General features: G+C 42.9%; 1 protein-coding gene across 15 annotated transcripts in view; it reads right to left on the bottom strand.

The window, feature by feature from the left end:
* Window positions 1-545: 545 nt before the first annotated feature.
* Window positions 546-23800, bottom strand: part of LOC131755055 (protocadherin alpha-C2) — a 161345-nt gene continuing 138090 nt past the window's right edge. For 9 of the 15 annotated variants that reach the window (XM_067031791.1, XM_067031783.1, XM_067031790.1 and 6 more), the window contains exon 4: window positions 546-3235. In XM_067031791.1, the coding sequence (XP_066887892.1) occupies window positions 2925-3235 (311 nt within the window). In that variant the 3' untranslated portion in view covers window positions 546-2924. The remainder of the gene's footprint in view (window positions 3236-23800) is intronic. The other 6 variants (XM_067031793.1, XM_067031796.1, XM_067031794.1 and 3 more) reach the window with 1 other exon arrangement.

Raw genomic sequence — 23800 nt, 5'->3', positions numbered from 1 at the left:
CCAGATGTTGCCAAATGTCCCCTGAGGGGCAAAGTTGTTCCTACTTGAGAATCACTGCATCTAAAGCCTATGCTCACAAAAATTTAACTACAGAAGGAAAATATCATCTATTTGCTACAGAACATGTACTATGAGCCTACCTATTACACTAGCTGGCATATACCCTGTACTCAATAAAAGTTAATTTCTTGGGGGCATTATTTGATTTCCCAATTGTAGAGAGGTACAAGGGCTAAACAAACAATGAACAAGATAACTGGAGGGCTCTAGTGATTAAAATTGGTTTGTTGCAATTCTTATTAGAGAAGACTGAAATGGTGTACTGGGAAGTGACCCAGAAACCTCCTGGCTGCCCGTTCTGGTAATATTGTGGAATTTGATTCTTGATTCCATTGGGTGTCATGCCTTAGTAATGAACATAATAGCCAGGGAGACAGCCAGAGAATGATACGGTACGTTTTACACTGCAACCTTCTTCAATCATAATAGCTAATCATAATCAGTGTTCTATTTTCTCCTACTCTTCCTCTTAGAAATGACCACCATTTCTTTCATACCACCATTTTCCATTTATTAGCAATAACAGAGGAAATACCAACAGCACCAATAAAAAATGAATCCATATGACGTGTTTTATCCTTACAGCTGTAATAACTAGTAACTAACATGGATTGGAAAGCACTTTGCAAATGTAAAAAGTGCTGTACAGATGCATTATAATTATCATCATTAATAAATTAGCCCGATTCTCCTAGTATTCAAAAGGCACGTAAGGTCAGATACATGGGTTTCAGTGGGGCAAAATGATCACAACCTACAATGATGTAGCAATGGTTCACATGTGTTAGCAATAAGTTTTACCCCATGCACTCCTGCAGAGCTGAAGTTACACACCCTTCAAAAAATGGGAGAATGAAGCTAAAAGTAGACAAAACAGGTTTGGTTTTCTTTTGAGATTTAATGCTTTTAATAACAGACTCCTACCTCTTTTATGTTAACTTTTAAAAGATAATATAATTAATCAAACTTGTAAATTGTACATTTTAACAAATTAAAATTTCTTGTTTAAGGTGACAGTAAATTTTATTATTCCTTATGAGCTGATATTCCACATATTGTTAGAATTTCAAAGTATTCTGTGACTTCAAAGAGGTCAGATCGGTAAATTTTGTGCTTGCACACCCTCAGGAAATATCTTCAGTATGCATTCCAGAACTGTTACTAGAGAAAAACAGCTTTATGCATTCCCTTGCCAGCAAGAGTCTTGGCAAGAGACAGCTCTTGGCTGACCATAAATAAAATTCTTTGAATCACCAGTATCTTGATTTAAGAAAGAAATTTTACTGTGTCTTTCATACACAAAAGTTGATTAACAATGGTTAAAAAAACTCTACTGCACTTTTTCACAGGTGTACAAAAGGAAATATAATGGAATTACATTCAACAATAAAGCTTAAAGTTCACTCTAGGTAATAGTTGCAGTAACATTCACATACACAAGCACAGAGTAAATATATATCAGGAGTCTTATAATAGCATACAGCATACATATGGGAGATTGAGCTCAGGTAACATCATAGGTGTTAGCAAGATTAGCAATTCAGAGTGTTATAGAAAAGGAAAACTAAACCAAAGAGAAGGTGTTGGCGATCACACCAAGACAAATCACAGAATTAGAGGACTGGAAAGTCTGCTCACTGTATGTATGAGAAAACAACATTTTTCTTCAATTTCTGGGTCTTGATATAGTTCGTTAGAGAAGGTTGTGTATTCAAAGTGCACATAATTGTTTCTTAGAAAACAGAGAGAGAAAGAGCCTTTTATTTACTAATTAATACATGCAAGAGGCAGCCCCAGAGTGACCTGAAAGAGTAAAGCTGTGGTTGGCAGGTGGCCGGTATAATACAGATGTTTCAGGCAATTCTCTTAAAGCACTTCTGTAGCAGCAATGATCATTTAAATGGCTGTAGACTGAATTCTCTTTCGAGGATAGTTTAGGGGAATTGAATTCATCATATTTCTCTTTAAAGATTTATAGTTATAGATTTTCTCTTTTTTAAATAAATCTATCAACAAACAGCATAAAGTGAGGTGCTGGGGTTTTCTTTTGCTTTTGCATATGTGTTGTCGGAAAAGAATCTGACCTTTTCATAACATTGTGTGCAAAAGAATTTTTAATAAAGTGAGCACAAGGACATATACAGGAAACACATCAGATCTGCTTCTGTTGCCCTGGTTGGCCCCCTGTTAAACACTGAACTATTGGCTTGTAGGTTAAATGCAGGTTTTAGGTATAATGACACCACAGCCAAGAGACTTAGGGATTCCTAAAGCCTTGTCAATGGGGGGAGTTTTGTCTGCTAGAGGGTGGCCACCGCCTCTTCAGTTGTAAGATTTAGAAAGTCTGGTACCTTTTCGTTTCACATTTCCCACTGTTGATTTGCCTTTGTTTCCCAGCCCTCCTAGTCTAATCTGGCCCATCCCAGCCAACATATTACCCGGTGGCCACACATACCCAGTGGCCACAGACACTCAAGCTGCTCAATCTCAAAACCTTTCAGCCTGCCCTGAAAGTGTCATCAAGACAGGATCCCCGGAGCACAGGGCAGAGAGTCCAACCTCTCACTGGCGGGGCTGGGAAGCCTCTCCTTTGTGGCGGAGGAGAAAGGAGACTTGGGTCTGCTTTTTAGGTTCTGAAAACAAGCCAGAGTGGAGAGAGAGAGTTAACACCAGACTTAGTAAAGCTTTTAAGACAAAACTTGTTAAATGTGATCTAGACAGACATAGGGAACTTTCTGCAGATTTCTGAGGTCTATAAGAAAGGGCTCATGTGGATAGGAAAAAGGAGTAGGGAGTTGCTACATGGGAGAGATTTTGCCATCATTACAAAAACTGGCTAAGTGGCTTGTTTCCATTAGATGACCTCACTGGTCACTGTTGTCAGTCGTGCTGTTCCCTTTCTCTTTTTTCTCCTGGGTCTTGTTACCCTTCTTCTTTTTCTTCTTTTTCTTGGTCTCCTCCTTTTTGCCGAAGGTTATGAAGTCACTTTTGTCAATTTGGCTGTTAGTAGGCTCCTGCCGGATGGAGATGATTGCAGGAGATCCTGGGATAATGAATTTGTCTGGCAACTCACCGGGACCAGATTGTTTGGGGTTGCCTGGTCCGTATTTAAAGGTCCAGCTGTTGCTGTTGACACCAGCACCGACTGGAGGGGACACCTCTCCTGCCTCTGGTTCTGCAAGACAAATCATCGCAAATCAGTCACAGAGTCAACATATGCTTTCCGTATGCCAAACCAGGAGCCTGAACACAGGAGAGGCTGCACAGATGGTCATGGCCTCCATGAAATCGTGAGTTATTTCTTCAAGCCTAGGGCAAGGCCAATGTTTGGAAACAAGTAGGAAGGCAGATTTTTTTCACCAGGGGGTCCAGAAATCTAGGTTTCTAGTAACATATTTTTGGTTCTTTGTGAAGAATTTTCTAAAGAATATCTGGTTGCAATTACCCTGCCTGGGAGTGGGGCAGGAAATGTACTGGATTAAAGCAGAATATACAATAAAATACCTAGGAATAAATTTAACCAAGAAGACAAAAGACCTGTACACTGGAAACTTTATGACATTTATGAAAGAAATTGAAGGAGATAGAAACAAATGGAAAGATATTCCATGCTCATGGATTGGAAGAATTAATATTGTTAAAATGCCCACACTACCCAAAGCAATCTATAGATACAATGCAATCCTTACCAAAATTCCAATGGCATTTTTCACAGAAATAGAATAAACAATACTAAAATTTGTATGGAACCACAAAAGAACCCAGTAGCCAAAGCATTTTTTAATTTTATTTTTTAGATTTATTTATTTATTTATTTATGCATGCCATGTGGCATGTGGGATCTTAATTCCCCTACCAGGGATCAAACCTGGGCCCTCTGCAGTGGAAGCATGGAGTCTTAACCATTGGACCACCAGAGAAGCCTCAGCCAAAGAATTCTTGAGAAAGAAGAACAAAGCTGGAGGCACCAAGCTTCTAAACTATATTACAAAGCTATAGTAATCAAAACAGTATGGCATAAAAAGACACACAAATTATGGAAGAGAATACAGAGCCCAAAAATAAACTCATGCAAAAATGGTCAGTTAATTTATGGCAAATAAGCCAAGAATATACAATGGGAAAAGGACAGTGTCTTCAATAAATGATGTTAGAAGAAATAGCCACATATAAGAGAATGAAACTGGGCCTCTATCTTACACCATACACAAAAATTAACTCAAAATGGATTACAAACTTGAACATAAGACCTGAAACCACAGAACTCCTAGAAGAGATCATAAGCAGTAAGCTCTTTACCATCAGTCTTAGCAATGATATTTTTGAATCTGATAACAAAAGCAACAAAAGCAAAAATAAACAAATGATACTACATCAAACTAAAAAGCTTCTGCACAAAGAAGGAAACCAACGAAGTGAAAAGGCAACCTACAGAATGGGAGAAAATATTTGCAAATCCTATATCTGATAAGGGGTTAGTATCCAAAATATATAAAGAAGTCATAGAATTCAATATTAAAGAAACTCCAAACAATCTGATTGAAAAATGGAAAGAAGATCTGAATAGACATTTTTCCAAAGAACACATACAGATGGCCAACAGGTACGTGAAAAGGTGCTCAATATCACTAATCATCAGAGAAATACAAATCAGAACCACAATGAGCTATCACCTCACACCTGTTAGAATGGCTGTTATCAAAAAAACTAGAAATAGCAAGTGTTGGTGAGGGTATGGAGAAAAGGGATCCCTTGTCCACTGTTGGTGGGAATATAAATTGGTGTAGCCACTACGGAAAAGAGTATGGAGGTTCCTCAAAAATTAAAAATAGAGCTAGCATATGATCCAGCTATTCCACTTCTGGGTATGTATCTAAAGAAAGCAAAAACACTATCTTGAAAAGATATATGTACCCCCCATGTTCATTGCAGCATAGAAGCAATTTAAGTGTCCATTGATGGATGAATGGATAAAGAAAATGTGATACACACACACACACACACACACACACACAAACACACAGCTGAATTTTATATATATATAAAATTCAGCGATAAAAAAGAATGACACCTTGCCATTTGTGACAACATGAATGGACCTCAAGGGCATTATGCTAAGTGAAATAAGTCAATATGTAAATATTTGACAAAATAACACCGAGAAAGACAAATACCATATGATCTCACTTAGATGTGGAATCTAAAAAAACAAACAAAAAAACAAGCTTATAGATACAGAGAACAGATTGGTGGTTGCTAGATGGTGGTGGTGGTAGTGAAGGGTGCCAAAAGGTACAGACTTACAGTTATAAAATAAATAAGTCACGGGATGTAATGTACAGTATGGTAACTACAGTTAATAATACTGTATTGCATACTTGAAAGCTGCTAAGAGAATAGATCTTAAAAGTTCTCATCATAATAAAAAAATTTGGGGGGCTTCCCTGGTGACGCAGTGGTTGAAAGTCTGCCTGCCGATGCAGGGGACATGGGTTCATGCCCCGGTCCAGGAAGATCCCACATGCTGCAGAGTGGCTGGGGCCGTGAGCCACGGCCGCTGAGCCTGCGCATCTAGAGCCTGTGCTCCGCAACAGGAGAGGCCACAACAATGAGAGGCCCGTGTACCACAAAAAAAAAAAAAATTTATAACTATATATAGTGACAGATGTTAACTAGTCTTATTGTGATCATTTTACTATGTATACAAATAGTAAATCATGTACACCTAGAACTAATATAATATTATGTGTCAATTATATCTCAATTAAAAATAAAAGATAAGATATATATAGGTACATGTAAAGTATTATAGGACCGAGAGGCAAAAATTATTAATTACACTTGAGAAAGTCAATTGAGATTCCAGAAGAGAGGTGAAATTTGCACTGAGACTTGAGAAAATGATTATGCATCCACAGGGGTTTCCAGTGCAAGACTTTCCCAAGAGTCTAGCTGGAAGACACACCATAAAGTATACCAATGACTTCTAGAAGAGTAGAGGTCAGAGCTAGAGAAGAAGAGTAATGGTCTGTCTGAGCAAAGTGATCCCAGTGGCCATGACATTGGAACCTTTTGGCATCACAGCAGTGTTCATGTATCTGACACTGCTTCTTTGGTGGAGCCATGAAAAGTTCTGCCAGATAAACAGTTTACATTTGATTGTAGTTTGGGATTCTCTACATCTGCTACTTCCATCTCCTTACCTTCCACCACTTCTCAATCTCCTCTAATTTGGCATCCTTGAGCACTACTTTTCTAACATTGCTCATGGCAAGCTCACTGATTATATTACTTCCAAAGCAGTGGTCACATTTTAGTCTTCATCTTATGGAACTTCTCAGCAGCATTAGTAATCCCCTTCTTGAAACACTTATTTTTTTATGAGTTCCTTATCAAACCATTCTCCTGACGATTCTCTCTGGCTGTTCTTTGTCCGTTTCCTCGCAGGATCCTCTTTACCTATGTATTGCAGCTTCCTTCGGTTTGGCCCTAGACCTTTTCTTCTTCTTTCTCTTCACTCTCTCCTTTTGGAATCTCAGCCTGTCCATGGGTAAACATACCATCTAAATATGCTGATGAGATACAAATGTATACTTAAAGCCCATAGGTCTCTCCAGTCTCATGTATCCAACTGCCTATCTGGTATCTCCTCTTGGCAGTCTCATGGGCAACTCAAACTGAAGGAATCTGAAATCAAACTTATGATTCCTCTCCTCTATTCCCTTCTAAATCTCTCATCTCAATCGATGATATGCCATTCACTCCAATGCTCAAGGCAGAAGCTTCAGAGCCATTATTCATTTTTCTCTATTCTTCATTTATAATATACCAACACCTGTCATTTCAGCCTCCTAAACATATCTAGACTTTGTCCTCTTCTCCCCATTTTCACTACTGCTACCTTTTTTCAGGACACGATTATCTTGTATGTGAATTACAGCAATAGCCTCTTCCTTGTTCAGCCTGCTTCTACTTTTGCCTCTCTCTAACCTTCCACACATAGCCAGTCATCTTTATTCCTTAAAGTCTTTCTCCATTTTAAAAATACTGAAGTATAACATGCACACAGTAAAAATCCTTTGAAAAATAGAAATTATTTTATATCACTCCCCTTGCTTAAAATTATTTGAAGGTTTTCTATTGCCTTGAGAGAAAAAAAAAAAATCAAACTCCTTAACATGGTATACAAAGCCCTTCAATAGCCTGTTATTTTTTTATTTTCCAATTTCACCTGCAAGTGTCCCTCTTACCACTATCCTCCAGCCACACAGGTTTTCTTTCAATTCCTCAACACCCCTTGGGATTGTTTTGGCCTCAAAATCTGTACACATATGGTTTCTTTTTGCCTAGAATGTTCTCTCCTCCATGCTTAGCATGACTCCTCATTCTTCAAGTCTGTGCTTAATTGAAACCTCTTCAGAGAGGCATTCTATGACCATCCTAGCCAAGCAGCACTCCCTTCACCTCTATCTCTATCACTGTAAGGTCCAGAGAAGCAGAAAATATGTATGTATTTTTTAATTTAAAAAAATTTTTTTACTGGAGTACAGTTGATTTACAGTGTTGTGTTTCAGGTATACGGCAAAGTGAAACAGTTATACATACACATGTATCCACTCTTTTTTTTTTTGATTCTTTTCCCATATATGCCAGAGTATTGAGTACGTTCCCTGTGCTATACAGCAGGTTCTTTTTAGTAATCTATTCTATAAGAAAATATATCTGTTTTATTCACCAATGTGTAGCCAGTGTCTAGCACAATTCCTGGCCCATAACAGGTGTTTGATAAATACTTGCTGGATGGATAAATGAAAGGACTGATGTGAGAAATGGAAGTGGTGTCCACTCCTTAGCAGATCAAATAACTTTCCATTGCCGCACTTTGGAGTCCCTAAAGACAACCAGGAAATGCATGTGAAGTGCTGAGGCTGACTCCAGCACAATGAAAGAGCTCAATAAATGGAATCACACATGGGCAACTATACATGGCGCAGCTCTCAGGGCTAGGACGGCAGGGCAAGGATATTGCAAATTTAGTTCAAATACCAGCAGACTGCAGGGAAAGGGAGTAGGAGAGTTTCTTTTCTCCCATAAACCCTTTTGCTACACTATGCTTCCCCTGGCAGAGCTGACACTATAGCTCTTTGGACATAGGGCTATAGATATTTTTTTCTCTGAGACTGATTTCTTTGATTCGTCTAAGATAATCAAATCTGCAATTGAGCTCAGCCAGAATCTGCCTGTTGACCTTTCAAATACAGGCCCTGCCCCTGGGAGACTGAGACAAAAGTGAGAAATGCATTTAAAAGCCTCTGACTTGGCATCTAGGAGAACTGGGTTTCAACACCACTCTGTAGTCCTTTAGTTGCTCTCACAGAGTCCAGGATGGAAATTTTTCTGACCACAGCCAGGACTCTGTATGAGGCCTTTAGGACTGTCATCTGGAGATGCAGAGTTCAGAGATATTTTTATCTTGCAGAGTTAAAGGACCTTAATGGCCGTGCCTATAGGCGGAGGGAGCCTCTCACAGCAGGATCCCTAAGAGTTGATGAGCTTCTTTTACATGTCACTGAGCTTCTTCGGCCTTTGCTGGGAGTCTTAGTTGGGTCTGATTCCGCCTCCACTCCAAGAAGTATTCAGGTGCATCCTCCTTATATTCAGCTTCTGCTGAGCAGAACAAGATCTGGTTTCTCCGGTGCCTCCCGGATCCTTGTACCCAACCTGTTCTGGCTGATGTGTGCGCGAACATCTCTGAGGGTTCATTCAGGAGACATAATATCTTAAGGCTGTGACAAACAACATTTACTGACCTCCTAAATCTGAGTCCCTTTTGGCCAAGAGCACTGAAGCCCTTGGCCAGCTTCGCTTATAAAATGCTGTGACTTTGGGGCAGAATCAAGGAGATATTCCTTGATGAGAGTATCTCATGAGAAAGATAAAAAAGGAAGATGAGGAAAAGATGAGAAAAGAAGATGCACCTTTTCTACCCCTAACCCCAGCCCAGGGCCAGTCTCAGGTCAGTCAAGGGAATGTTTCTTCTTTCAGTGCTGTCTCCCTCCCCCACTCCTGGGACCTCCCACTGGTCCCCTCCCCTCTGCTCCCAGGGACCCAGCTCACTGGCACACAAAGACAAGACTGAGATGCAGCCACAACCCAGATGAATGGACCTATTAGAGCCTGGAAAGAGGAATTCTGAGAGACATCAAGCGGCGGAGGATCAGCCCTTCCCTGGCATTCAGATTACAACCCAATGGAATTTGAAAGTTTACTAGAGTATGATCATAATTATAGTAAAAGGTTTTGCCTTTTTTAAAAATTGGCTGATTTCTCCACAGTAGGTAGGGATACATGTAAAAATATGAACAACATACACTTTTTGTTTTACAAAGGCATACAGATCTGCAGCTTTAAAAACTGCCCTATAGGGCTTCCCTGGTGGCTCAGTGGTTGAGAGTTCGCCTGCCGATGCAGGGGACACGGGTTCGTGCCCCGGTCCGGGAGGATCCCACATACTGTGGAGCGGCTGGGCCCGTGAGCCATGGCCGCTGAGCCCGTGAGCCATGGCCGCTGAGCCCGTGAGCCATGGCCGCTGAGCCTGTGCGTCCGGAGCCTGTGCGTCCGGAGCCTGTGCTCCGCAACGGGAGAGGCCGCAACAGTGAGAGGCCCGCGTACTGGGAAAAAATTAAAATAATAAAAATAAAAAAACAAGAAAACAAAAACCTGCCCTATGGGGGTAGCGGACCACTTCAACTAATCCAATAACCTACTTTAGGCACTGCCCAGGGTCTTTTTGGCAACATTCCCTACTTTCTTCTTTCATTCTAAACTAACTCTGGCTGGAGTTTAGCCTCAGTGACTGGGAAAATTGAGCTGGAGGCTTTGCCAGTGCAGATGCCAGGGAAGGTCCTGAAGATTGTGAAGCAAATGCCAGACCTGTAAACCTAACCCCCCAAGCCCTATTCTCATCTGCTCTGGACAATCAACTAAGGTCAGGAGAGGTTTATCTGATTTACACAGACTTCCCCTAACGGAACAACCCACAGTCATTTTGACCAAGAATAGTACTTTCAGGAAAGTTCTTAGAGAGGCAAGGCTGGAGATTTTTTTTTTTTTTTTTTTTTTTTTGCGGTATGCGGGCCTCTCACCGTTGTGGCCTCTCCCGTTGCAGAGCACAGGCTCCGGACGCGCAGGCTCGGCGGCCATGGCTCACGGGCCTAGCCGCTCCGCGGCATGTGTGGGCCTAGCCGCTCCGCGGCATGTGTGGGCCTAGCCGCTCCGCGGCATGTGTGGGCCTAGCCGCTCCGCGGCATGTGGGATCTTCCCGGACCAGGGCACGAACCCGTGTCTCCTGCATCGGCAGGCGGATTCTCAACCACTGCGCCACCAGGGAAGCCCCCTGTTGGAGGATTTTTAATCCTCTTTTCCTCTCCTCCTCTTGCTTTGCTTGAGGAGGGCTTGCCCTGGTTCCATCACTTAATGGTACATAGTCCTGGGCAATTTACATAAACGACTCCGAGCCTCAGTTGCCTCAGGCATAAAATAGAGGTGATCACCTTCCTGTCTTCATCAGGGTTATGAATTAGTTAACATTTACTCTGCCTTCCTATGTGCTAGGCACTGGGCTAAGCAGATCTGCATATGCTATATAATTTTTACTCCTCACAAGAACCATAGGAAGTAGATATTGCCAATATCCATGTCTGCTTTATAGATATGTTGGTTTTATAAATTAAGAGACTGAGGACCAATCGTCACAGGGTTACTAACTGGTGGAGTCTGGGACTCAAATCTAGGTAGTCTCACTCCAGTTACCAACGAGACCCACATCCTGAGCTGTATATGAAGGCCCTTTGAAAACCCTGAAGCATTATACAAATGTAGCAATGGCTCTGGCTATATCTGTTTAGGCACCATTTGGGAGAGGGTGATACAGGCAGGAGCCTCTAAGCGAGAATCAGTAGAAAGAAGTGTGGAGGTGGGGGGAGGGGTGGGGCTGCGGGAGTGAGCGCTCAGCTCTGGAAAATCGCAGCCCAGCCGCCAGGTTGCAGCCCCTCCCCTTCGCTCCCCATTCATCCCTTTGTTACCTCTCTGGGATTCTGGTGCTGAGGTTAATAAAGAGCTTCCAGAAAACCCATCATTTTGATTAAAGCCGGGGACCATCTTGCCAGACAGCACTCTGGAGCCTGCCTACCGCCCACTCCGCTAGGTCCGTGCAGCCAGCAAAGGCTATAAAATGATTACAGCCGTTTCCGGCCCCACCAGACAGCTCCCCTGGACTGCCTGTTCTCCGGCGCGGGCTGCTGCTGCCTCTGGCCACGCAGGGAAGGGTCAGGGCACGGAAGGCTGTGCAGATTTTGGGTTTGCAAGTGAACACCCAGGCTTTCTGCACAGGGACACCTCGCTTCTCCTGTACTCCTTTCCCACCCCGCCAGCCACTGCGGCCCTTCAAGCAGCTCCAATTTCATTTGAGCCTTGTGTGGCTTTGACCAAAACGCAAAAAGCATCTGCCATCAAAATCAGTGAAAGACCAGGATGTAAAACATACCTCGCTCCCTCCCCACCCCCTATCCCACCATCTGTAGGATTTGTGGACTGCTTGGACAAGCTCCGCCTCCTCTCCCTCACTCGATCCCTTATGAATTGGGCAACGTAAATCTGAGTAATTATAGCCCACAAAACACAGGAGAATGATGGCTGGAAACCTAAATCCTGTCCAGGATCAGAGACAGGGAAAGAAAGCTAAAACCACCTGGGCATTTCCCCACTGCTTCTTAGTCCTTCAGTTGACAGTGGAAAGAATCTTCCATGGAAACAGGGGAATGTAAAAATATACTCCCTGTTCTCTTTAAGACTTTAGGCTCTATAATCAGAATACTAGGCTTAAATCTGGCTACATCATGTAAATTACGTGATGTTTAGCAAATTAATTATCTCTGGGCCTCAGTTTTCATGGGTAAAGGAATAATACCATCCACCTCATAGGGTTGTTACAGGATTAAATGTAATTATCCTTAGAGAGCACATAACACAGTGCCTAGCATAAAGTAAAAGCTCATCACATTTTACCTGTTAGTAAGATCAGAGTAGCAGAAGATTCACTCATTTAAGGAATATCAATCAATTGCTTATTATGGGCCAGGTACTTTCTTAGGCACTTTATTAAGCACTTTGCATATACATATATTTTATATATATATATTTTTAAAAATATATATTTTTAAGATTTCCATTTTCTAGATAAGGAAAGTGAAGGCTTAAATTACTGCAAGATTGTCTGCCCTGAATCAAACAGTGAATTGGTAATAAAGCTGAAAAATTATTCTTGTACTGACTCCTCGGCTCAGTATTAGAATTATTATTATTATTTACTTCTATTGAAGCCTTGGGGATGGGGGAGAAGACAGAGCTGAGCTGATTCACAGGCCTAGCATCCTGATCCCTACAGTAGCTGGGAAGGGATGGTGTGTGTGTGTTATCAGAAAGTAGGCTTGGTGATGGGGAACTAATCCGATAGCCACTCCCCAGAGGCTGTCACTTCTGGGTGTTTCGCCCTCTTAGGGTGGGTTGAGTGAGCTGGAAGAAGACTGTGTGGCTGTTTGGTGCCTCAGGCCACAGCTGGGCTAATTTTCAGTCATCTTGGAGCGGAAGAGATAAATACAGTGGCATATTTTTAAAGCCACAGCTCTTGCTTTGTGCCCAAAATAACTCTGCCATTTCTAGGTTGACTATAAAGACACCACGTGCTGAGAACCCAGATTCAAAAATTGGAATGGCTGGTCTCAAATCTTCCTAGCTCTCCACAGCCAGCTAAAAAAACAAAATAAAATAACGTTTCTTCTTTCTATGACCCCGTCACCTAGAAGGGCTCAGGCTGCATGGTTTTCTCTACCTTATTTTCTAGTCACTAAAGTCCTCCAGGGTCTTGGGAGGGCAATTTCTTCTTACAATGTCCCCTGCCCCAGCTGCTGTTATAACCTGGGGTAGCAGAATGCTTAAAATGAATGTTTGGGGGTCATACATTTTGAGTTGAATCTATTTGTTGTGTAACCTTGAGCAAGTCACTTGGCCTCTCAGTATTCTTTCACATGTAAAACAAAAATAACAATATCCATCTAATGGGATTGTGATCATTAAAAACAGACAATGCTCATAAATCACACATTTGGTATGCAGAAGCCGAAATAGAGGATACGTATTATTACTACGCGGTAGTCCTCTAAGGAACCTGACTCCTCTAACAACTGATTCCTGGTTGCACTACTTCCAGAAACTATTTTCCAGGGGCCCTCCTCACATCAGGCTCTGACCCTCCCAGGGATCATTAAAACTGGCTAGCTGTGAGTCTTCCAGCTTAGAAACAGTTGCTAGGTAGGGAGCCATTCTCCAGAGCCCTCAGAAACAGGCAGGAAGGAGGTAGCTCAGTAAAAGTGGACAGCACCCTGGATTAGGTATCAAAAGCCATGGGTTCAAATTGCAGCTCCACGATTCCGCTTACTAGTCTTTTCTACTGCACTGTTTGGGTGACAGTGACTTGTAGTTTCTTCATCTGTAAAATGGATATAGTAGCTACCTCCCAGAGGCATTGTTATCCATTCAACTAAATTTATTTATTATGTACAATAAATCAGACATGGTGCTAGGAATTAGGGTATAGGGTTATGAAGAATAGTTGGACAGGTACCCTGCCCTCAAAGAGTTAACAGTGTAGAAAAAGACAAGTAAATGAATAAATACAATATTGTTTTAAGGAATAGACAAGATAGAAAAACTCTGACATCTTTATGGCATTAAACTCTCTAGAGATAGTGTGTGCAGAGGTTAAGAGCACAAGAGCCTTGCTTCAGATCCTGGCCCCAACATTTACTAGACAGATGTGTGACCTTACTTAACCTTAGGTATCTCAGTTTCCTAAGCATTAAAATGGGTACAATAATAGACTTATCTCTGTGGGTGGTTATACAGATTAAAGGAGTTAATACATGTTAAGTGTTTAGAACAATACTTGGCTTGAGTGCACAAAACATGGTTTAAGTGCTCAATGCAGGTGAGCTATTACTGTTATTATTCACAAGTAAATTCTCTCCTTTCAGTGCTCCAGTATTCTCAACCCTGAGGGCTAAGTTCCTTGAAGATGGTGTCACTGAGTTTAAGTGACAGAGAGGTGGGGGTTAGAGGGAGTGTATAACAAGTGCAGTCAACCTCAGATAAGAGAGCGTCAATTTGATATGTTCATACCCTATAACCAATAATCCCACTTCTGAAAATTTATTCTATATAATACTAGGAGTGCAAAAGATATATGTATAAGAATGTGGGGACTTCCTGGTGGTCCAGTGGGTAAGACTCCATACTCCCAATGCAGGGGGCCCGGGATCAATCCCCGGGTCGGGGAACTAGATCCCACATGCATGCTGCAACTAAGAAGCCCTCATGCTGCAACTAAGAGATTCCTCATGCCACAAGTAAATATCCCGCATGCTGCAACAAAGACCAGGCACAGCCTAAATAAATAAATTTTTTTTAAAAAATGAATGTGTACGTTGTTTAAAAAACGAATAGGGACTTCCCTGGTGGTCCAGTGGTTAAGAATCTGCCTTCCAATGCAGGGAACGTGGGGTCTATCCCTGGTCACGGAACTAAGGTCCCACATGCCATGGGGCAACTAAACCTGCCTGTCACAATTAGAGAGCCCGCATGCCGCAACTACTGAGCCCTTGTGCTGCCTCTCAACTAGAGAGAGGCCTGCGTGCCACAAGGAAGAGCCTGCATGCCACAACAAAAGACACTGCATGTCACAACTAAGACCTGATGCAGCCAAATAAATATTTTTTAAAAACCATATATGCCAATGGGAAACTGGATAAATAACATAATATAGACATACAACACTGTATGTCCTTATTAAAGAAGAATGAGGCAGGTCTATATGTAGTGACTTGGAAAGGTATTTGTTAAAAAATAAAAACAAGGGTTTCCCTGGTGGCGCAGTGGTTGAGAGTCCACCTGCCGATGCAGGGGACAGGGGTTCATGCCCCGGTCCGGGAAGATCCCACATGCCGCGGAGCGGCTAGGCCCGTGAGCCATGGCCGCCGAGCCTGCGCGTCCGGAGCCTGTGCTCCGCAACGGGGAAGGCCACAACAGTGAGAGGCCCGTGTACCGCAAAAAACAAAAACAAACAAAAAACAACAACAACAAAAACAAGCTATATGCATAATATTATCCCGTGTTGCTTTTTGAAAGCCTACATATTTTTTAATAGACATAGAAAAAACATTCATATGTCAATTATGTAATTAAAAATTAATTTGAAAAATATTTGGAAGAGTGAACCCTGGTATAAGCTCTGGACTCTGGGTGACAGTGATGTGTCAGCATAGGTACATCAACTGTAACAAATGCACGACGCTCTGGTGCTGGTTAACAATAGTGGTGGAGCCTGGGCAAGTGTGTGGACAGGAGCTTACAGGAACTCTCTGTACTTTCTACTCAATTTTGCTATGAACTGAAAACTGCTCTAAAGAAATAAAGTTTATTAATTAAAAAATATATTTGAAGCATACAGACAAAACTGTTAACGGTGGTTGCCTCACTGAAGGACAGTGGAACGGAGGGAAACTTGAATATTTTCATGTAAATGATGCTGTACTGTTTAATATTTACATCAACAATGTAACTGCATATTATTCTATAATACAGTACTTTAAACTTTACAGTACAAAAAATCTGGGGGATACACACTAAGCTCTTGGTAGTGGATGACTGAAGTAAGGAAGTAAGGTGCTACCCATTTTTTAAATTAATTAATTATTTATTTTGGCCGTGCCATGTGGCTTGTGGGATCTTAGTTCCCTGACCAGGAATCAAACCCATGCCCCCTGCAGTGGAAGTGTGGAGTCTTAACCACTGGACCACCAGGGCAATCCCCTACTCATTTTATTTTAGTTCTTACAGATTTAATTTGTTACGATTTTTGTCCATTTAGAATTAGAGACAGAGAGATTAAAAATAATACTAGCCCAGCCTACTTGCTTAATCAGCTGCAAATTCAAAAACTAGCTCAAAAACTAGCTGAGGCAAAATGTCACTGCCCCAGGGAGCCTGGACCCAGGACTAGCTACATAATTTGCAGGGTCCACTGCAAAATGAAAATGGGCGGTCCCTTGTAAAAAAATGATTAAGAACTTCAAGGCGGCGAGAGCATAGTATTAAACCAAACAGGGCATTTTCCAAGTGCCGGGCCCCGTGCCCCTGCCTTGCCTGGACCCCAGAGCCCACTGCGGGGCTCCTCTTTCAGTACCGCAACCTGACAGTGACTCTTCACAGTGGTCTCACCCTGCCTGTCCCACCTGAAACTGGGTGAGGCATCACCATGTCACTCAGTGAGAACACTGCATCTGGTTTTCGTTAGGTTTTCACATTTTCTCTTCTCTGTCTTCCCCCCCACCCTGTACTTTGTCACAATCGGCTCTTCTTAAGATTTAGCAGCAATCCCAGGCTCTCTGTTGCTGTGTCACTTTGCACCCTTTAGCAACCATTTCTAGACAAACCGTGATATCTCTGCACTGAGGGTGTAAAAAGGAGGTGCTGTCAGAACACTACAGGGAGGAGGGCAGGAGAATGAGTGTCGTCAGGGAGAACCCTCTCCACCACCACCATCCTCCAACTCTGTGCACCCTAAGACCATTCCATTTCATCTAGCAAAGACGTTGTGAATCCCATTTACTGTGTGCCAGGTATTGTGCTAAGTGCCAGGTGTATTAAACTGAGAAAATAGGGCTTCCCTGGAGGCTCAATGGTTGAGAGTCCGCCTGCCGATGCAGAGGACATGGGTTCGTGCCCAGGTCCGGGAAGATCCCACATGCAGCAGAGCGGCTGGGCCCGTGAGCCATGGCCGCTGAGCCTGTGCGTCCAGAGCCAGTGCTCCGCAACGGGAGAGGCCACAACAGTGAGAGGCCTAGGTACCACCAAAAAAACAAAAAAAACAAACAAAAAAAACAAACAATTAAAAAAACTGAGAAAATGGTAACATGAGCTAAGCACTGTGCTAAGCATTTCACAGGCATCATTTCACTTAATCCTTACAGCAGCCTACAGTCTTTCCTTTTTAACACATTAATAAACCCGAGGCATAATGATGAAGTTGTACCACAGGGAGCTGAGGCACTGTGCAATGCCATGCTACCACCCTTGAAAAGCTAACACAGGCAAAATTTAAACAAGCCTTCCCTTCACGCTCCACATTTTCTTAGACACGATCAAACCAAGTCCAGTAGAGTTACCTAAGAACATTTCCAAGGCCACGCCTTTTTACAAAAATGCTGCATTCATCTTGGTCCCACATTTCTAGACACTCAAAGTTTCTAATCCCTGATTTAGGTGGGGGAAAACACTAGGTTGATAGCTTATGAATTTGTCTTGACACAATTACAGGACGATTTTTGCAGATTCAGTAGAGCTAAGGAGGCTCAATAGAGGCTCCTTTCTTAAAAACAAACAAACAAACCTGGTGGCTCTTTTGCGGTATGCGGGCCTCTCACTATTGTGGCCTCTCCCGTTGCGGAGCACAGGCTCCGGTCGCACAGGCTCAGCGGCCATGGCTCACGGGCTTAGTTGCTCCGCGGCATGTGGGATCTTCCCGGACCAGGGCACGAACCCGTGTCTCCTGCATCGGCAGGCGGATTCTCAACCACTGCGCCACCAGGGAAGCCCGAAAGTTCTAATTCTTTAGCAGGATTGTTAAAGCCCAACAAAATCTGACTCCAGTCTACCTTTCTGATCTCATTTCCCAACAGTCCTCCACCCTACCCCGCCCATCAAATGCACTCATTCTGTTCACCCAGATTATGCCTTCTGGGTTTAAGGCTCACACATGCACATGTATTGTTCCCTTTGTCTGGAACTCTCTTTCTTCCCGCATTCTATGTACCATCCTTCAATACCCAGTATTGAATGTCACATACTCTTTGATCTGGTCCCCTAAATTCCCAGTTCGATCTTCTGGGCTCCCACAATATCTAACATTCATGGTTGCTGAGGGAGGGTTTGGGCCCTGTGAAAACAATTAAGAGGTCCTTATCAGGAAAGATGAACCAGCTGACCATATTTACATGGGGTTCCATGTAATCCATACATACATGTAATGTAATCCATTTACATGGATTACAACATAGATAGACTCTGGGTCCCATTCCGGACCGACAGACCCTGGTGGTTTGTCCCAGCTTCCTTATTGGACCTTCCTATACATGGCACTATTACCGTCCTGACACTGTAATAGTTCCATCTTATTTCTTTACATTTCTGTCTCCCCCACTAGATGATGATGACAGGACTGTGTTATATTTAGTATCGTATTCGCATCACCTAGAACAAAGACTGGCTATAAGTAGGTACTTAACAAATGTTTGTTTAATGACTATAGGAAGTTCCAACCAAATTCTACACTGAAGCCAAGCCAAGGAGAGCACCCTTGGACAGGATAGTCTAATACTTTGTGTGTGTATGTGTGTGTGTGTGTGCGTGTGCTTGCACGTGCACGTGAGAGAGTGTGGGGGGGGGAGGGATGGAGGGAGGGAGGAAAAGAGAGGATATGAATGAATGAATGAATGAATGAATGAAGGGGTATTTTAAAAGAGAATGCTTCTAGTGGTGGTGGTTAATGGTAAAGTTCTAAGGACCTGCCTGTTAGGTGAGTTTTGTGAGGATCTTCATAGCGCCCTTCAAATCACAACCATTTAGAAGGCTAGTATCTTGGAGGCAAGGTCGTGACCCTGACTGAGAAAAGACCAAGGAAACTAATTTATATCTCTAAGTGCCCAGAATTAGAGAGAGCACACTGAAAAGCTCATCTTCCCTACGGAAATTTCCCCAAGGCAGATATTTAGAATCAATTTATACTTGGTCCAACAGAAGGAAATTGACATGACACTGATCATTGACTAAACACAACCCCACTGGCTGCAGATTGAGGGACAGCAGTCGGATCGACATTTTAGTGACACAAGGAGCCTAGAGGATGCTGGTCTCCAAGGAGAACCTTCCATGGGTCTCATGGCTAGTCACTGTCAGAGGCAAGCGAGTGATTTAGTCTCCAGACAGAGCTGCTGAGGGTGCTGAGATGCTCCAGGCTTTGGAAGTGCTTAGCCTGTTAGGATCTCAAGGAGGTAGCTAGTGTGAGAATAGGTTTGTTATGCAAAATGCTCCTAAAAAACAAACAAACAAATCCTGAATGCATGTGTATCCACAGAATTGGCCTACAAACACCCTGCCCCTGACACTGGAGGCATCCCTGAGGAAAAGTGAGATTTAGAAATAGTGACTGACTTTTCTGCTAGCTACCATGCCCTTTATTCATTTATTTATTTTAATTTTTTAAAAAAATTGTTTGGTTGTACCACGCAGCATGTGGAATCTTAGTTCTGCGACCAGGGATCAAACCCGTCCCCGCCCCGCATTTGAAGCGTGGAGCCCTAACCACTGGACTACCAGGGAATTCCCTGGATTGTGTTTCCTGTTTGCACCAAATTAGCATCAAAAGTTACAGAAATGAAACTGAGTTATTTGTAATGAGGTGGATAGACCTGGAATATGTCATACAGAGTGAAGTAAGTCAGAAGGATAAAAACAAATACCGTATGCTAACACATATATATGGAATCTAAAAAAAAAAAAAAAATGTCATGAAGAGATTAGTGGTAGGATGGGAATAAAACACAGACCTACTAGAGCACGGACTTGAGGATATGGGGAGGGGGAAGGGTAAGCTGTGACGATGTGAGAGAGTGGCAGGGACATATACACACTACCAAATGTAAATTAGATAGCTAGTGGGAAGCTGCAGCATAGCACAGGGAGTTCACCTCTGTACTTAGTAACCACCTAGAGGGGTGGGATAGGGAGGGTTGGAGGGAGGGTGACAAAAGAGGGAAGAGTTATGGGAACATATGTATATGTATAACTGATTCACTTTGTTGTAAAAGAGAAACTAACACACTATTGTAAAACAGTTATACTCAAATAAAGATGTTAAAAAAAAAAAAAAGTTACTGTTCTTTCATGACATACCTCTTACCTAATTAATTCTCTTTCTCTGCTCTAGCTCAGCCATTCGAACCAGGACAGTTCCCCTTCCTCACTAAGGGAGAGGTCTACCATTCTTGATTTTCTTCCCTTGCATTTGGGAGCTAGAGGCCCTGTGGTATTCTCCAGAACTTCTTTACCAATAATAAGCCTGATTCTGAACTTTGATTTCCTCAGGTGGCCCCATGCATCAATTCCTAATTAGCTAAGGTCTGGAGAGAAAGGGGGTGATGACTATGTCTCCAGCAAACTTCTGGCAATTAATAGCTTTTAAAAGGCTTTTAAAGTCTAGTCCACACTGACTACACCCCCTTCAGGGTCCTAATATGCACTTTATTTTACCTTCCTCTCTACTGAAATTTACACACAGACACTGCTGCCTGCACATAAATAACCCTGAGGTAGGAAGGATAATGGTGCCCCAGAGATGCCCACCTCCTAACTCCTGAAACCTGTGAATATGTTATGTTACATGGTAAAAAAGACTTTGCAGATGTCATTAAATTAAGGATCTTGTGCTAGAGTGATTATCCTGGATTATCTAGGTGGGCCCAATGTAATCGCAAGGGTCCTTTCGAGAGAAAGAGGGAGGCAGGGGAGTCAGAGTGAGATTTGCAGATGCTATGTAGCTGGCTTTGAAAATGGAGCAAGGAGCTACTGAGCCCAGAAATGAAGGCAGCCTGAGAGCTGGAAAAGACAAGGAAAAAGGTCCTCCCCTACAGCCTCCAGAAGGAATGCAGCCCTTCCAGCACAGATTTTTTTTTTTTTTTTGCTGCTTTTTGGGTGGGTCTTCATTGCTGCACGCGGGCTTTCTCTAGTTGCAGGGAGCAGGGGCTACTCTTCGTTGTGGTGCACAGGCTTCTCATGGCGGTGGCTTCTCTTGTAGCAGAGCTCGGGCTCTAGGCACGCGGGCCTCAGCAATTGTGGCTCACGGGCTCTAGAGCGCAGGCTCAGTAGTTGTGGCGCACGGGCTTAGTTGCTCCGCAACACGTGAGATCTTCCCAGACCAGGGCTTGAACCCGTGTCCCTGCATTGGCAGGCAGATTCTTAACCACTGCGCCACCAGGGAAGCCCCAACATGCTGATTTTTAACCCAGCGAAACCCATTTTGGACTTCTGGTTTCCAGAACTATAAGGTAATAAATTTGTATTGTTTTAAATCACCCAGTTTGTGGTCATTCATTATGGCAGCCCTAGAAACTAATACAGATTTTGGTATCTGAAAGTGGGGTGTTGCTGTTACAAATAAGTAAAAATGTAAAAGTGGCTTTGGAATTGGGCAGTGGGGAGAGACTGGAGGACTTTGAGGAGCATGAAGAAATTGCCGGGATTACCTTGAAAAGACCGTTAGTAGAAATATGGACATTAATGACTCTGCCAGAGAGGACTCAGAAGTAAGGAGTATGGTAGAGAAAACATATATTGTCTTGGGGAATACCTAACTTGTCATGAACAGACTGTTGTAGAAATACGGACATTAAAGGTGCTGCCAGGGAGGGCTCAGATGGAAATGAGGAACATGTTTTTGGAAACTGAAGGCAAGTGGATTCTTGTTACATAGTGGCAGGAACCTACCTACATTTAAGCTGCAGTAAAACCCATTTTGTACTTCTGACCTCTAGAACTGTAACATAATAAATCTGTATTGCTTTAAGTCACAAAGTTTGTGGAAACTGATTACAGCAGGAATGGGAAAGTTCTATAGACCCCTACAGTCGGCCTGGAACTCAGACAGTGAATAGTCTTCTCCTAGTTACCAAACCATTCGCTTTACCTGGCAAGTGGGACAAAGTAACAGTAGTGTGTTATTTAAATGGATAGGGTTCAGCAGCAGGCAGACATGGGTTCAAATATTGCCTCAGCCATTGCTGTTCCCTGATGAGTTCAACAAATATCTATTAAGCACCATCATGTACTAGACAGCTGCCTCAACACTGGGAATATAATAGTGAGCAAAAAACACCTACTAGATGTAATGAAGGATGACTGTAAGGAAGTCATTTAATTCCTGTGAGCCTCAGTTTTCCTAATCTAAAACATGGGAATAATAATCACTTCTCTCTTGTTTAAGGACGCAATACATGTAAAGTCCTATCACAGTTCTCCATAAATAACAGCTATTATATAGTCTTCCTTTCTCTTGTTCTAAAATACTATTTCTACAACCCAGGGGGGCAACAGCACAGGATTCAAAAACTTTGAAACTTCAACGACAAAGACCATCCAACTGACACACACACCTCCCTACTAATAGGCATTAGCTGAGAGAAGGGAACTTCTGCTAACTTCTAATATTCCTTGCTCATCATCACACACAGAGCCAGCCTCACAGGCTCAAGGGCATCCACCTCAGGGCTGTTTACACATCTGGTGATGCCCTTCTCCCCCCAAAACTCTGACACGGAGCTTGGTGTGCATCTAACGTAAGTCATTTACACTGGCTGAAGCTTCCAGCTTTGTCACAGACCTTTGGGTGACACCAGGTGACTATGGAAACAGACATATGACATATGTGTGCTTGGGTAAGACAGTATGTACGATGCAGAGTCAAAGAAAATAAGAGAGGTGACTTGGGGAATGTCACCTCTCTACTCAGCTTGGCCCACGATGTCACCTAGAGCAACAGCTCTGGACATGGGATTGGGCCAATGTTGGAAGTAAACCCAAGCTGGCAGTCTTTCTTGGACCATCAACAACAAACTTGTTTGTTCAGACTTTCTGTACAGGACAGGCTTTCCTTCTTTTTAAAGTTTGTTTGGTTGTTTTTCACACGCAATCGCAGCTATAATCTGGAGGCTTGGGGTACTCTGCTTGGGATCCAGCAGCCCAGGGACACGACTCTAGCAACAATAAACTTCTCATCATTCCTGTTGTCTTGTGGATGCAAATTTGGTTCCTGAAAGTTACCTTTTCACACCCTAACCTTCTGTAGTTAACTCTTGAGTCTGACTTCTACAAAGCTCTCCATTTCCTATTTTAATACTACGCAAAAACATCCTTTTTTTCCCTTTATTTCCTTTGGTGCTGCCATCCTCAGGACTGCCTTCTCCCATCCTTCACCTAGCCCACTGCCTTGGAGTTAGACCTTTCCAGGCAGCGGACTGCTGAGGAAGCTCTTGGTCTCACTGCGATGAGAGTGGAACAGCATCCATCTCTGCTTCCTGTCCTTTCTATAACTGTGGGTAACAAGCTCCAAGTGCTGAGGCAGAGAGAGGCTCCTCTCCAACCCACAGGCTCATTTCCAGGTCTCCTGGCACTGACTGAGCTCTCTTATGACCCTCCCCAAGAGGCCCCTAGTCTCCAGCCAGTGCTTGACCTGAATATGTTTCTCCAGGTTAGGCAATGACCTTCGCAACTGCAAAGCTGACTGCCTCTGAGAAAAAGAACTTTTCAAGTTCTTTTGGAATCTGGACTGAGTTGCTCTGAAAATATTTGTCATTAAAGATCCTTGGTGTTGCTGGGGACCAGCTCTCATTTCTAGTTTACTAGAATCAGTGAGGCTGAGGGCAACGCCTGCTGGAGCTGCAAAGCTTAAAGGCATTACAAGTTATCACTACCCCTCTGCCGTCAACCCAGGCCATAAATAGGTCTTTCTTGTCCAAGCACCTCCCAGGGAGGCGCTCCAAGCCCACCAATTCTATACAATCCAAGCACTCTTTCC

The sequence above is a fragment of the Kogia breviceps genome, chromosome 4, assembly GCF_026419965.1.
Source record: "Kogia breviceps isolate mKogBre1 chromosome 4, mKogBre1 haplotype 1, whole genome shotgun sequence".
NCBI classification, from domain to species: Eukaryota; Metazoa; Chordata; class Mammalia; order Artiodactyla; family Physeteridae; genus Kogia; species Kogia breviceps.
This window is presented reverse-complemented; position numbering and strand designations above follow the sequence as displayed.